The 14089-nt window shown below is 46.5% G+C and overlaps 1 protein-coding gene across 1 annotated transcript in view; it reads right to left on the bottom strand.

The window, feature by feature from the left end:
• Positions 1–14089, bottom strand: part of RNF213 (ring finger protein 213) — a gene marked incomplete at its 5' end in the record, with an annotated part of 50013 nt that overhangs the window by 1050 nt on the left and 34874 nt on the right. The window contains 23 exon segments of the mRNA XM_080629638.1: positions 78–256; positions 348–437; positions 1200–1397; positions 1697–1774; positions 1914–2115; positions 2241–2421; positions 2784–2867; positions 3274–3406; positions 3715–3966; positions 4555–4649; positions 5345–5525; positions 5854–6013; positions 6776–6870; positions 7178–7212; positions 7830–7911; positions 8571–8813; positions 9066–9176; positions 9929–10057; positions 10387–10577; positions 11532–11742; positions 12632–12746; positions 13450–13552; positions 13647–13810. Coding sequence (XP_080485764.1) covers positions 78–256; positions 348–437; positions 1200–1397; positions 1697–1774; positions 1914–2115; positions 2241–2421; positions 2784–2867; positions 3274–3406; positions 3715–3966; positions 4555–4649; positions 5345–5525; positions 5854–6013; positions 6776–6870; positions 7178–7212; positions 7830–7911; positions 8571–8813; positions 9066–9176; positions 9929–10057; positions 10387–10577; positions 11532–11742; positions 12632–12746; positions 13450–13552; positions 13647–13810 — 3312 coding nt within the window.

The raw sequence follows: 14089 nt of genomic DNA on the forward strand, positions 1-14089 counted from the left end.
TTTCCATCACATGCATTTTCAGAGCCAGGGCAGCCTAAGTTAACAACTGTGGTGCGTTTGGGCTACAAAGCTCTTACCTCCAGTTGGGTCTGAATTCATCCACAGCTTGGATGTGTCTCAGCTTCAGGACTATCATTTCATGGAGCTCCTGCAGGAAGGTTTCCAGCCTTGAGTTTACAAGGAAGGCGGTGAGGAGCTTGGAGGTCTCTGGACTGAGCTGAGCTTTGTAGACAGCATTGATGTCAACAAAAGGGTCCTAAAACCAAACCAAACACACACACTTGAGCAACTTCAGTTGGAGGAGAGGAAAAAGCTGATGAGACACTAACGTTATGAGGGTACCTTACCCTTTTCAGGCGCAAAAGCTGCTCAGATTTGTGGGTAGAGAGAAGCTGCCACAGGGCTATGTTGTGCTTTAGGTGGCATTGTCTGAGGGCCTGAAAGAAAAAACACATCTATGGAGTGACCCTGGATGTAAAGGATGTATTTAGGAGCCTGGCCACATCCTGCCCTGCCCATGCAGGTCAAAGCTGCAGCAGAGCACAAGGCAGAGGGAAGGAGTTCTCTGAGCCCTTTTCGCCCAGGTCTGCAATAGGCTTCTCTCCCTCTTCCCCATTTTGCCTTCAATAATCTATCTTTTTGGTATCATGAAAGGGAGTGGGAAAGTGATTTGGCTCTGTCACACGTACTTGTCATAACATGGTGCCTTTGGCCCTTATCAGTCAAGGGCCTCTTCACACATCATTAGCAGACAAAACCTTGTCCTGTCACCACTTCTGAGAGGTAAAGGGATATTTTCAGTCCTGCTCAGCAGCAGCAAACCAGTGTCACTGAAAGCTGACTCATAATTGAAAGTCCTCCCTTTTCTCAGTTTTAGCATTGCAGCCAATTATGCTGACACTCAACTGAGAATTCTCCTTCCTGGTGCTGACAGAACTTGGATCTGCAGAGAAGAGTTTGACCTTCTGCACATCCTGCACCTGATCCTTCTGTAGGGTTCTGCAAGAACCTGCTGAGCATCACAAACTATTAGATGCTCCCACTGGTTGCAGGGGAAGTGAAAATTGTTTCCTCCCTGATGTTGAATACAGTGGAGAGGGAATTCTATCACCTTTTCAAGCTGAACTTGTGCTGGGCTTGGAGATCAGACTGGCTGGATTTTATCTCATAAGAATAAGAGCTTTGCTCTCAGGACTCACCTGCAGTACATGAGGGTTTGTCTGGTCACCCATGTGCAGAACTTTCTCGATGTAGTCAGTCAGAAGCATTTCTGCATCCTCTCCAGCCATGGCCAGGAACCCCAGGGTAATTTCAGTGACAGACAGAGCATCACAGACATCACTGTAGGACTGTAGTTCCCCACTGATCATGTTCATCACAGAACTGGGGAGAGCACTCTGAAAACCATGAAGTCAAAGCAGTTGCCAGCATTAGTTTGGAGGCAATCCTTACTGCTGCTCAAGCTGCTAAAGCCATGGAAGATGGCAGAGCCCCTGATTTAGGAAACTGATAGTGCTTAACTGTATCCCTTTCTTTCTTAAATCCTGACTGACAGAGGGCAGCCATTCAAGGCATGGTGAGAGATTAGTGGACCAGCCTTCAGATGAACAAGACAAGTGACAGAGGACAAACCTAACATTTCTTGGGACATCAGGGATCATGTGCTTGCCCCATTTCCTCCAGTGCAGAAACCCACCTGATCCACCTTAGTCCTGACATCATTAAAGAGCTGTTCGTAATTCCGATCACGTCTGTGCACGAGGGTGGGTATTCCCTGTCAGGAGAGAAACCTACAGCTGTAAAGCTTTGCTTGCCCTGCTACAGTGCATGCCCGGCTGCAGCAAACACTGCAGGGCTCCAGCAGCAGCTGAGAAGTTGTCTGCAGGAAGCACAGCTAAGCTGCCTTGTCCTACCGTTAGGGTGATGAGTGGTTTCCCCTGCAGGAACTTGCTGATGACTTGCTGCTGGATCTTCTCCAAATCAAAGTCCTGCAACGTCTCCCCTCCCTTCTCCATGCTGTACTGGCAGTTGGACAGGATCAGAGGAATCAGGTCTTTCTCAACCTCGTAACTGATCAAGTGCAGGTCAGCCACTTCTGAAGGACTGATCAAGTACCTGCAGAACAGAAAACAGTCTCCATTTAGAGCAAGAAGCCTTTATGAAGCAGGAAAAGCTGATTGTGCTGTAGCAGATAATACAACACAGCCCCCCCCAAATGCCTAGCTGGAATAGCAACATACCTATCATCTTCCTTGATGTGCTTGTTCACTGAGTGGATGAAGTCATTGTGCAGACTAATGAGGTAACTGGTTAACGCTGTGGAGCAGAGGCCCAGTCCCCATCGACGTGGCAGAAGGACCTCAAACTTGCTGTCCAGGGTCAGGTCAGCATCACAGTAGCCTTTAGGAAGCTTAATTTCCCCTGAAATATAAAGCAGAGAAGACTGCCTGAGGTGGCCCAGAGCCAGCCCATAATGAGCAAGCCTCTCCTGAGCTGACCCATGTCAGGAGAAAGTACAGAACTTGAGCAGAGCAGCGCTCTTTCCCTCATAGATAAGCATTAAAAGGAACAAGTTCAGGCGAGACTTTTAGAGGAGGGAAACAAATTCTTCCCTCTGCACCCAGATCTTCCCACACCTTTAATGGGCAGGGGCAGTTCTGAGCATACGACTCAGCATCGTTGATGGAAGGAACTTAAACTGTTGAAGAGGAGCACTGTTGAACAGCTGGGAAGCCCTTGCTCCCATCACCCTCAAAACAATGCTGGGAAAGAAAGGGACTCACCATTGGTGTCCAGGGAGCTTCTCAGCTTGTTCCAGACAGACAGAAACACATTCACCCTCCTCTGTGACAGTTCCCTCATCACATCTGAGGAGTAATAGAAAGATGTACTTAAGTACAACTGAAGGAGTTACCACAACACGTCTGCACGCTGCTCATGAATGGAAGGACATCTCTTCCACCTTTCGGCAGGCCCTACTCTAGGGCAGAGCTTAAAAAGTTAAATAAACCCACTGCTGCACTGAGGGATTTATCTTGCCTGTCTCTGAGCAGAGTCCCCTCTGTCCCTCGTGAGCAATCTTCCTGTGCTTAATTGCCTTTAAAGTCACCTGCTAACTTTTCCAAGTTTAACTCCAGGGTTAAGGTCTCCAATTCATAAAAAAGGGAAATGAGAGGTTAAGATTGCAGCTCAAGAGAACTTTTCACCTTTGTTTTCAACTGGACTATCCAGTGCTTTTTGTTTCCCCAATTACAGTTTTGGCAGTCTTCTCACCTGAGAGGGGTTCGTTGAGGAAGTCTCTGATGGAGCCGTGTTTGACATCAGCAGTGTTCTGAAATCGCCTCACCAAGTCTCTCTGCAGAGCCAGAATCTCTGGTAAGAACTTAACCAGCCTCAGTTCTGTTTCCTGGAAGAGGAAAGGGGGCCTGTGAGGAAGCTTGCTCCCGGATGAACCAGGTTTGAATACTTCTCATGGAATTACTTTTGAAATATTTGTAATAAAAACTGTTGTACACGTGCAGTTCTGGAGATTAAAGTGATGAGAATAGAGACTCTGTATAATCAAATGGTGGCTTAGTCCTGGGTAACTGGCTGTAGGGACAACCAGCCTGAGCAGGGCTGGAACAACCTCCAGAGGTCCCTTCCAGCCACAACCAGTCTGGTTCTGTGAACTGATCTCTGAACGTTGCAGCCTCATCCCTCTGTCGCACCCACCTTCTGCAGGAACTTCCAAAGGAGAGGAACACTGTCCTTGGCATCCTTTTGCTGGACTACATGGCCCAGGTTCTCCACTGAAATCCTCTTTCGGCAACTCCACATCTTGGAGTGATGTATGTGACTGTCCTTTGGCAGCTGGGACAGGAAAGTGGCTGGGTCACCATACACGACTTTCACTACTGGATTAGAAGAAATCCTCTCGTCCTCTTGTATTTCTCTGTTTAACTTCAGAAGTTTTTTATCCAAATCCTGCATTTAAAACACCCAACCAAAGAATGAGATCAGAGCTGCCAGGGTCCTGCCACACCGAACCACCAGAGTCTGTTTCCCTAAGAGCCTGATGATCAATTGACCCAAGTATGTCAGAACAGAAGATGTGCTCCCAGGGATCACATGTAAAACATACTGCAAGACAGCATACTAAATAATAATAAAATAAATATTATAAAATTAATATTAAAAATAAATATAAAAAATAATTAATAATAATGATGAAAGAATAATAAAGTTATTCTTTGTTCTTCAGCTCATAGGGATTCCATTCTTGGGATGATGTATATAAGGGAACAAAAGGCAGACAGGATTCATTTCAGGCAATTGTGTGCTCACTTGGACAAGTACTTTCAACAGCTCTAGTCTCAGAGACTCATTTCCACAAGTAAAATAAAGTTGGCTGACACTCACAAACCAAAGCTAACCTGCAGCTGTGTCACAGATGGCTTGGCTTTAGGAACAGCTGGGTGGAAAGTATAGCACAGATACTGCAGCAGGTCAGATTTCCAGTAAGTGGATTTTGAACTGCACAGCTACTTAAGTTTGATATAGAAGATTTCTCACCTCCAGTTCAGGAACAATAATTGTTTTTGCAACAATTTTTTCCCATGTGTTTCTCTTCTCCTTGGTGGAGAGCACATCATCAAACTGAACTGGCCCTGCAACAGGAATATTTAATCTCTTACAACTGCAACATTTTAGTTAAAAGAAAGCACATATTCTCTAAGCTTTCAGATGCGACATCCTTGCAAGTTAGCATCATGAACCCACGAGCAATTATGGAGGTCTTACGACCTAACTGGCTTGGTCTAACTGGACAGTGTCATCCAAAACAGCCCACACTGATCTCAGGTTTTCAGCAGCTTCAGTCCGGTCCTTCCTTTGAAGGACAGGGACATTTACACCAATCATTCATAATCCCAGAAAGGTTGAACAAGTTGTCCAAGGTCAGACCATGATCAATGACAGACCAAGGAACAGAGCTCAGAATACTGATTCATGCTGTCACACGCTAAAAATATGGCTATTGCATGTAAATCCCTGTATGACACAATAAGTCAATGACTGAGTTGAGTAGCACCTCTGCTGGTGAGCTGAAAGCTCTGTCAACACAACGTGAGGTTATTTATGCAATAATTCCCTTCCAGAATTATGCACCAAACCTTGCAAAGCCCACGTACTCGACTGAAGAAGTGAACAGCCAAAAATTCTTCACCCCTACACTGAGAAACAAGGCTCAAATTTCTGGATCTTCCTCATCAGCTCAGCTACTGTCCATTGGAAAAGCAGCCAAATGACTGCTGCCCTTCGAGTGCTGACACAGCCTGCAGATGTCATATGCAGGTATCCTTACACAGGCCTGGGTGCTGATGGGGGTCCTTGAGAAGGCTGCTGAGGACAAGGTGAAAGATGTTGATAGTCTCATCCACACTCTTCCCCAGGATCTTTGTCAGCTGTGCCAGGTCCTCCTGAATGTGCTGCTGCAGGAAACTCACAGAGTTGTGCACTGGTGGCTTGATAATGTTCTGCAGTGACTGAAGAGCCAGAAAAGGCAAGGATGAGCATCACCGATAACATCCAGTTCAAGCACAAGCCATGCACAACTACAGTGCCACTAGACAGTCAACTCTGTCCTATACAATTCCTACCACTTGAATAGAGGCAGGGTGTGTATATGCATTTCCGTGCGTGGAAGTGCATGAAAGAACCAAAATCACTGCAGGGCAAGGAGGGAAGTGAATTTGGGGTCTTGCATCTTGAAAGACTGCCCCAATTACTTGGCAATATGATGAAAGGGACCTGCACCATTCAAAGGTTTCATTACATTTTATGTAGCCACTTGGCACCATGATGGGAAGGTACCTGAGGATCTTTTGTGGCTCCCAGGAACATTGCCAGATGTGTGAGCAAACGTGTCAGAACATAGACAACTGGGGACATGTCCCGGTCAGACACTCCTGTTGTTTTTCTGTGTTGTACATCTCCAAGGATGTGGCCAGTCTGAGTTCTGTCTTCATTACTCCTGTTGGAAAGTGTATAGACAGGGTTTTTTTGCCTTGACAGAGCAAACAAACGAGATGTCTTTTATACCCAGCAATGTCTGTTTGACCGGTAGCATCTCTGAATGCCACAAAAGCTGCCAATTGAAAGTGCTACAGGGGAATGAGGACTTGCAGTAAGTTTTGTACAGAAACAAGCCTATTTATTTGGTTTTGCTGCCTCATTACTCTTGCTTGGATATCTCTTCCTAAAGTTTTATATGAAAGAGGCAACATCCAGCCCTGCAGGGCAAGATCAGGCAACTCCACGTTGGGTAGAAAAGAAATCACTGCTGCTAGAATTAGTAACTTCAGCATTCTTACACAAGGGCTGTAAGTGCTTCCCCAGAGAATCGAGGAGCAGGGAGCACAAGCCATAGTTACTGGAGCTCTGGAAGGAGTTCCTCAGTCATGTTGATCCATTTCAGAGAAGGTTGCCCATTACTATATGCTGGTGTAGAACCACAAACTGTATCAGCCTGGACAAGCAGGGAGATGGAAAACTCTAAACCAGCAGCTTGACAAGATCTTATGTTAAGGCAGTTTCTGCAAGGTCAGAGTTACACCAGCGCTCCTAACAGCTGAGCCTCTTCCCCCTCAGGAGCCAATGTCTGAGCTAATGGGGGAATCCCATGTGCCACCTCCAGGAGAGCAGCATGAAGTGGTTGGTACCTTTTGCCCTATAAGCATGAGAGGCAAGTACTGCATCACTTAGCACTGAAAAGGGAAACGAATCAAAAGCCTACTGGAATTCCTGGAAGCCCTGCAGCGGTTTGTGCGCTTCCCCTCCAACTCGAACACCGCAGTCAACACAACGGCTGGTTTGCATGGGGCGCCCACACTGGCAAAAAGCAAAAGAACACTCAATTCCAGCGCAGGAGCCCCTCCAGCACAGACAGAGAACATATACAGGGCACAGGACCCCTGCCTGTCTTGTTTCCTGGAGCTATGGTATAAGCTGTGTTAGAGCTATTGTAAATTTTACAATGGCAAAATGATCAATACTACAGAGTTTAGCAAGTGAACCATTGTGCAATAGGACATTAAGCATTAAACCCATAAACAAAATAAACTCATTTATTGTTGCAAATGATGCCTGTTTAACACCCACCCACACCCCCCCCCCCCCCCGCCCCACAAATTCTTACCTCTCCTACAGCACAAGGGTGGCCATTTGGACATCCTACCAAGAGAAAGAAACAGGACAGTATTATAAGACAGACGCTTATAAAGCCCCCATTACTCCCTTTTGTAGGGACCATCATTTTGGAGCAATAAATCTGCTTCAAGATCTGCTTTCAAAAGCACTGCCTGTCCCAAAGCTCTAAGGAGTGATAGGGCTCCCACAGGAACACAAGGAATTTTTCAGTGCTTCTCCTTGAAAAACAAGGAATGGAAGCCTGAAAGATTCTGCTGCTGAGTACCAATGGGCTGGTAAACATGAATACTCCCTCCTCAGATTCCTGGTCTGCAGTAGGATCCTACTGCGGAAAGCAGAGAACTGAGAGCTGGCCAGCAAGGTGGCCAAGAGCTCCTCTTCTGCTCCCACCGCTTTACCCTTGCCAGAAGTAACAGGGCAGCTCCTCTGCACTCTCAAACTTTGCAAACAGCTACAAGCTTGAGACTAAACAGAAGCTCAGTGTCCTGAGTTCATGGCCCACATAAACCATAGCTACAAACGGTACTTTACGAGGGATGACTCATGCTGAGGAGCGTGTCTGTCCTCACGTTTGGAACAGCTTCATTCAAACCCCAAGGATTATCCTTGAATTTCTTTCAGAGCCAGTCAGGAGCACTTACTGTACCAGCGCAGAGCGGCCAGGCCTTCCCAGGCCCTCGCCTGAGCCATGATATCTTCTGGCATTGTAGGCAGAAAAGAGTGCTAAAGGAGGAAAAAGGAAACAAGGTGACAAATGAATACACAGATCAGGTGGTCCCTGTAGCAGAAGCTTACTGGCTCTTTACTCACAATGGGGAACAAGAGACATCTGAGAGCAGAGCTCATGCAGATGATACACATGTGCATTTTCAAGTTCTACCTTTGAAAATCCACTCTTAAGAACTGTCAGTATTGTTCAGATCTGAAAGTGCACTTCTCTAGACATCCTAAACTGGATTCATCTCGGGGTGGCCTGATGTACCTTGTTGTGTACCAGCATGTTTCCTTACACCACGGGTAGCCAGGAGAAGTAGAGGTGGAGGGATCTGCTGCTCTACTCAGCCTAGGGCTCAAGGAGCCATTACAGAGTGCACAGGTCCCCCCAGTACGACCCACCAGCTGCTTTCAGACTCACTCAAATACCAGCAAAAGTATTTGCCTGATTGCTCAGGATGCAGAGGTACCTTGAAAAGGTACCAGTCCAGAGCTTGCGGCTGTGCTAAGTAATCCCAACAACACTGAAACAATCATACATTGGTAAATCACAGCTAAAACAACAAGTTGGTGCTTTTGATGTTGACAAAGGCTGGGCTATAGAGGGTCCACCAGATACATGAAAGAACTAGCAAGGTGCTGAATTGCCATCCGAGTTAAACCTCTACCTGCATGGTGTGCGGGTGGAATGCCAGATTCCTCAGGGGCCCCAGGACGGGGTTCCTCCCGCAGAGCAGGACCGCTGCGGTGTGAACAGCCATTTCAGTCAGGGCCTCGTGGTGGCTGAAGCTCTGAGGGTTCACTCTGAGAGATGGCAGCGCATTCATCACAAGAGAAGATGCAAAGTCCTGCACGTCTGCAGAATTCAGGACTTGGGAGTTCTGGATGAAGTCACTCATAGCAGCTGTTTGCTGAGAGCACATATTTAAAAGAATTAAAACCAGCCTGATATTGCTCACTATCATTGAACATGATATTGATCACTATCAGCTGCTTCCCAGCTGCATTGCCCCTGCTGCTGCCCATTTCCAGTCTGCTCAGATCAGCACATAACCATATTTGGGGCAGAAGAACAAAAGGCTTTTCTACCAGTTACTCAAATCTCATTCATCCCTATCAATGAAGCAATGCTTGTCACAAGCCTCCAAAGTGCAGTACCTCACCTGCTGTTTGGGATGAAGACTGGAGTCACTAACTCCATACAGGGCAGTGACCTCTCTGAAAATAGCCAGCAGCAGATGGGCAGATTGTATGGCTGGGGAGCTGCTGGATGCCTAGGAAAGAAGAACTCATGAGATGGCAGAGAACAGGCTATGGCTGTCACAGCTAAAGATACTGGATATGCTCTGGTAAACTCTCCCCACAAATCAAATGGAATAGCACAGAAACGGCTGTTCAGATTGAAATCTGACAGGAGGGGTTTACATCAGAAACCTCTCAAGTATTTTATTCTCCTAACATCCAGTCAGAACTGCAGTCTTAACAGGCAGCAACCTGTACATGCCTTCCTTCAAATCAAATCAAAAGTGAAAACATAAATCGCAACCAGTGTGCAAAGGATGGTATGGAAATATCCATAGTCCTTTGTTCGCAAGCTTCTTACACAAAACATCTGTTGCAAAAAGGTTACAATCACACAGAGATCAATCACCTGCTTGAGTTCTGCATGCCAAGGCAAGGCTAGGCAGCTGTGGGCAGGCAGGGAGGGGGTATAAAGCTTCTCTTACTATCTGCCTACTGTCCTATCAGTTGGCTACAAGGTGTCCGTGTTGCTCGCTGTAAAACAGCCCTCTGTGATAGATCACAAGGGGAGGAATGCAAGGAATAACCCACAGAAATAACCTCAGTTACCTATGCTAGAACACAGGTGAGAAAGCAAAGCAAATGTGTGTCTGCACCATAAACCAGAGTAAAGCAAAAGCAACCCAGCTATCTCCACTGGAAGAGACACTGCCAATAGGAACACGAAGTAAAACACTGGCCATCCAGATCCCACAAGGATTGTGGTGAGGAGCATGTGTCCTACCTTCTCTGCCTCTAGAAGCCCCTTAGTCTTACACTCAATCATGGCTTTCCCCACAGCATCACGCAGGACCCTGTAACTCTTGCCACATGCCAGGTAGCGATCGATGTGATTAGACTGGCTGTTCTGCACCTACAAGGGGAAAAGCCCACAGACATTACTGGGAACATTAACCACGTTAATGTCCACAAAAGCACTGTGGACATTAACCAGCCGCTGGAGAAGGCAGAATCTCCTCTTCCTCTTGAGAACCGTGGTGTTTCAGCCTTTGCAAAGAGGCAGCAGGCGTGGCAACCCAAATGCTGCCCTAAGAAACTCCATTCAACAGAGTGAGCGTAAGTCACCTTCACTCGCACTGTGATGTGTCCCCCAGGAGCCATGCAACAGTAGAAACACCCCAAAAGCAGCACAACCTGAAGAGCAGGAGATGACCAGAGCCATCTCCAAGGAGACACCTTTACCTGCTGCAGAATTTCCACTGGGAACACCCACTTATACTGTGTCTCTGTGGCAAGCTTCTGAGCAAATTCCATCCCATACTGACTAGCAACTTTCCGGATGAGGTAAACACGATGCCAGTCATTCTTGGTGAGGCTGCAGAAGGCCCTCACGTTTGCCAGGTAACGCTGCTTCTCCTCTACCTGCTCTTGCCCTGTAAAGGGAAGAGAGAAAAAAAGAGGCAAAACTACACCTGAACTTGTAAAACTTCTGTCAGCAGCAGCTGCAGCACCAAGTCCATCCTACTGGTACCAAGTACACAGGAGAACTTGAGAGCCCTCTCTTCCTCTTATGCTTGTCTAGAGTGTTTCCTCAGCCAGATTTCAGTCTTTGACAGAGGGTGACATCCTCTGCTTCCATTTCCTTCTCTCAAGGGCAAGTTCTCCCGTTTACTGGTAGTTCATTCTCAGAACTCTTCTATCTTGCTCAATTATGGCTTTCCATTGTCTCAGCTGCCAAGGTGATGGTGCTCACCAAGAACAATCTCCTGGGATGTATTTTGCTAGCCTGACATCCTCAATGCAAGGGCTGGACACTGAAGTCCTTGGAACTAGTTATCTTACTGCATTTCGATGCTTCACAAACTGTGTACCCGAGACTCTCCACACGCTGTTCTCCTTTACTGGGTCAGCAAATCAGCTCAAAACTTCTGTTACTTATGTTTAAGTATCTTATCATTTTTAGCTGCTCAGAGCTCTCATTCATATAAACCGATAAGCCTTGTAACAGTCATGTATCTGAGCACCAGTTATGCTTTACTCATTTATGCATTAAAGTTTGGTTAGGTTGGCTCTAAATAAAATTTCACTGTTAGCATCTGGAGGATAAACTAAATCTTCCGAAGGCCCAGCTCCTATGTAACTACACCCCAGGGGTCACCAGCACAGCCTTGCAAGTTCTAGAGCACTTCTAATGCATGGTAAAGAGAACCAATAATGCCTGACACTTTCAATGAAAGAAAAGGAGGAGAAAACTGATGCACTTGTCCTTGGCCATACACCAAAACAAGTTCTAGCACAGCACAGGTGCATTGGCCACATCCAGCCCATCTCCCATGATGACTTTGCTCTGGATACAGCATTTCTATTTGATAGCAGAACAGACTTACCTCTGGGCTCATGCACGTCAAAGAGCAGCTCTGCAGCCTTGCTCAGGTACAGGCGAACCTTGGCTACTGCCTGCAGATATTCAACAGATGATTCCTGAGGAGTTTCTTGACTGTTCTTTGGGAGGTAGTTCTCTGGAAAGCCTCCATCTCCAGGCAGAGAGTTTCTGTGCTCATATCCGAGGCTGCCCTCAGACTTCTCACACATGGCATCCTAAAGATGGGCCAGAACATTGCACAAGTGGCAGAACCACTTAAATCTAATGTCCTGTGCATTGGTACTTCATGTCTCCAATGCATCCACACTGCAATAAGCACATTAAACTTTGATCTCTCCCAGCACCCTCCACCCCAATGCCATTAGTTCCTCCCTGTGATCTCTCCAGTGCTTACCCTAAACCTTTGCCACATCAAACACCATTGTCAGCAATGCACCCAAGCTTTCCCGCATTTCCTAAGCATGTAGATGAGCAGGAGTTATGAACATGCTGCCTGGTCACATGCATGCTGAAACACACATCACACATTCCAAGATGCCGAGCTCTAGCTGACTTACCCTCAGCAAGAATCCAGACTTGGATCTTATCTACAAAGTCACCATTGTAATGCAGACTGCAAGAAATGAAACCTCTGCCCTGCTGTCAAGTTTGTTTAAAGCTGTCCATAGTACTAGAAGTTATGCAAGGGAGGAAAAGGAACAATCCAAACAGCATCATAATCTACAGCTCTGCAAACAAACAGCGTCTGTGAGAACAAGTAGTCCAGTAGCAGACTACTGCAACTAGAAATACCCCTGCTCACTGCACTTCTGTGCTGGAGTTTGACTCTTATCAGGCCTCAGTTAACACTTAAATACCAGCCCAAGGTGTCCAAGAGAAAGAAGGATTGCTGTAATGCTGCAAGCACACAAACCTTCCCTCGAAAAGCAAGCCAGTTACTGGAGAGCAGGTAATGGGATATAAGCTTCCTTTTGGGCTTTCTACCTGGGCAGCTGGTTGTGTGCACAAGAAACCTGTCTAAAACAGTGGAAGAATTTCTGTTCTTGGCCTTTTTCCTTCCCCCGCACCAGTTTCACTCCCAGCTCTTCCCCACCCAGCTCTTACCTCCAAGCAGTTGACAAAAAGCAAGTAGAGTTCTTTTTTATCATTTTTCTCTAGGAGCTCATCGCGCTCTACCCGGGACAGGTAGTGCTGCACATCACTTTTCACTTCATTGAAACTACAGGAAAGAGAAACACTCCCTTACCACAACTGCAATACTGACAACTACTACTTGTGTTCTAAAGCATGATCAAACTACTGGTTGTGTCCACATGACACGTGAGGGTCACTCTGGATCCACCTGGAAGCTGGAAATGCAGTTGTGCCATGTTTTGCCAGACGTCATCTTGCTTCACAGTCTGAGCTAGGCTTTTATCCTCAACAAGACTAAATTAGCATTTCTAGGGCATAACTCATCTGATCTATTTTAAGCATCTGAATCAGGAGATAATCACACTTGAGAAATCACTTCCTGTGCACTGACTGCAAAGGGAGGCTGGAAGAGCTAGTGTGAATGGAGAGGTCTGTGTGAGCATACAAAAGATCATTCTTGATTAAATGTCTGTGGACGAGTATTGCTTTGCTGATCTAGAGCACATCAGTTAGTCAGCTACCTCTACGTCACCCAAGTCATCCACATTCAGTATAAGTTTAGGTACACCTTGGCACAGACTGGTCAGATACTTCAACACAAGCTACATGCAAGCCAGCCAAGCTGCATGATTAATAAAAGGCACAGGATGAATTTCACCTGTAATGATTCAAATTCAGTGAACAGTATGGCAGTGAGGGGAACAGTGAGATGGGTTTGATGAGCCCATGAAGAACAAAGCTGAGCCACTCCGTAATGTAACAGCCGTCAGCTGTCTGACTATGCTCACCTGTACTTCAAGAGGAGCTTTAGCATCACTGAGCGGATGATGGGAGTTTCATCCACTTCTTCATTAAATGGGGACAGAAGTTTTGTGTGGACAGTAGGGTGATCTGAGGAGATAGAAAAGGACACATTTGGCAGGTGAGAGGAAGCAGCAAGAGAATGAGCTCCATGAGGCTGAGCAGCAGGAAGGGGGGAGCTCACCTGAACCTTCCAGAACCTTTCTGTGAACAAAAAGCAGATTGAGGAGCTCTTGGATCACCTCTGCCTCAGGGGGTTCATTGTCCTTGAAGCACATGGTAGTGACCACATCAATGAAGAAATTATTGCATCTCTGCCGGAACTGGGCATTTTTTGCTACGGCTTCCCTAGGGGAAGGGGAAAAAGCATTAGGACAATGCTCAAATACAGAACCACTTACATAATGGATAAAGCAGAGCAGACAGGCAAAAATCACCAAGGTGAGATGCTTTTCCAGCTTTCCAAAAGGCTGGATTTGTGCAAGACTTCAGCAGTACTGTCTGCAAAGGCTGTCTTTTGACACAGTAAACAGAACACAGAGCAGGGCTCCCTCCACCCATTCTGCTCATGCTGACAGCTTCAGGGTAGCAAATGAGAATTTGCTCACACCACCAGCCCCACTGCAA

The sequence above is a fragment of the Psittacula echo genome, assembly GCF_963264785.1.
Source record: "Psittacula echo genome assembly, chromosome: 14".
NCBI lineage: Eukaryota > Metazoa > Chordata > Aves > Psittaciformes > Psittacidae > Psittacula > Psittacula echo.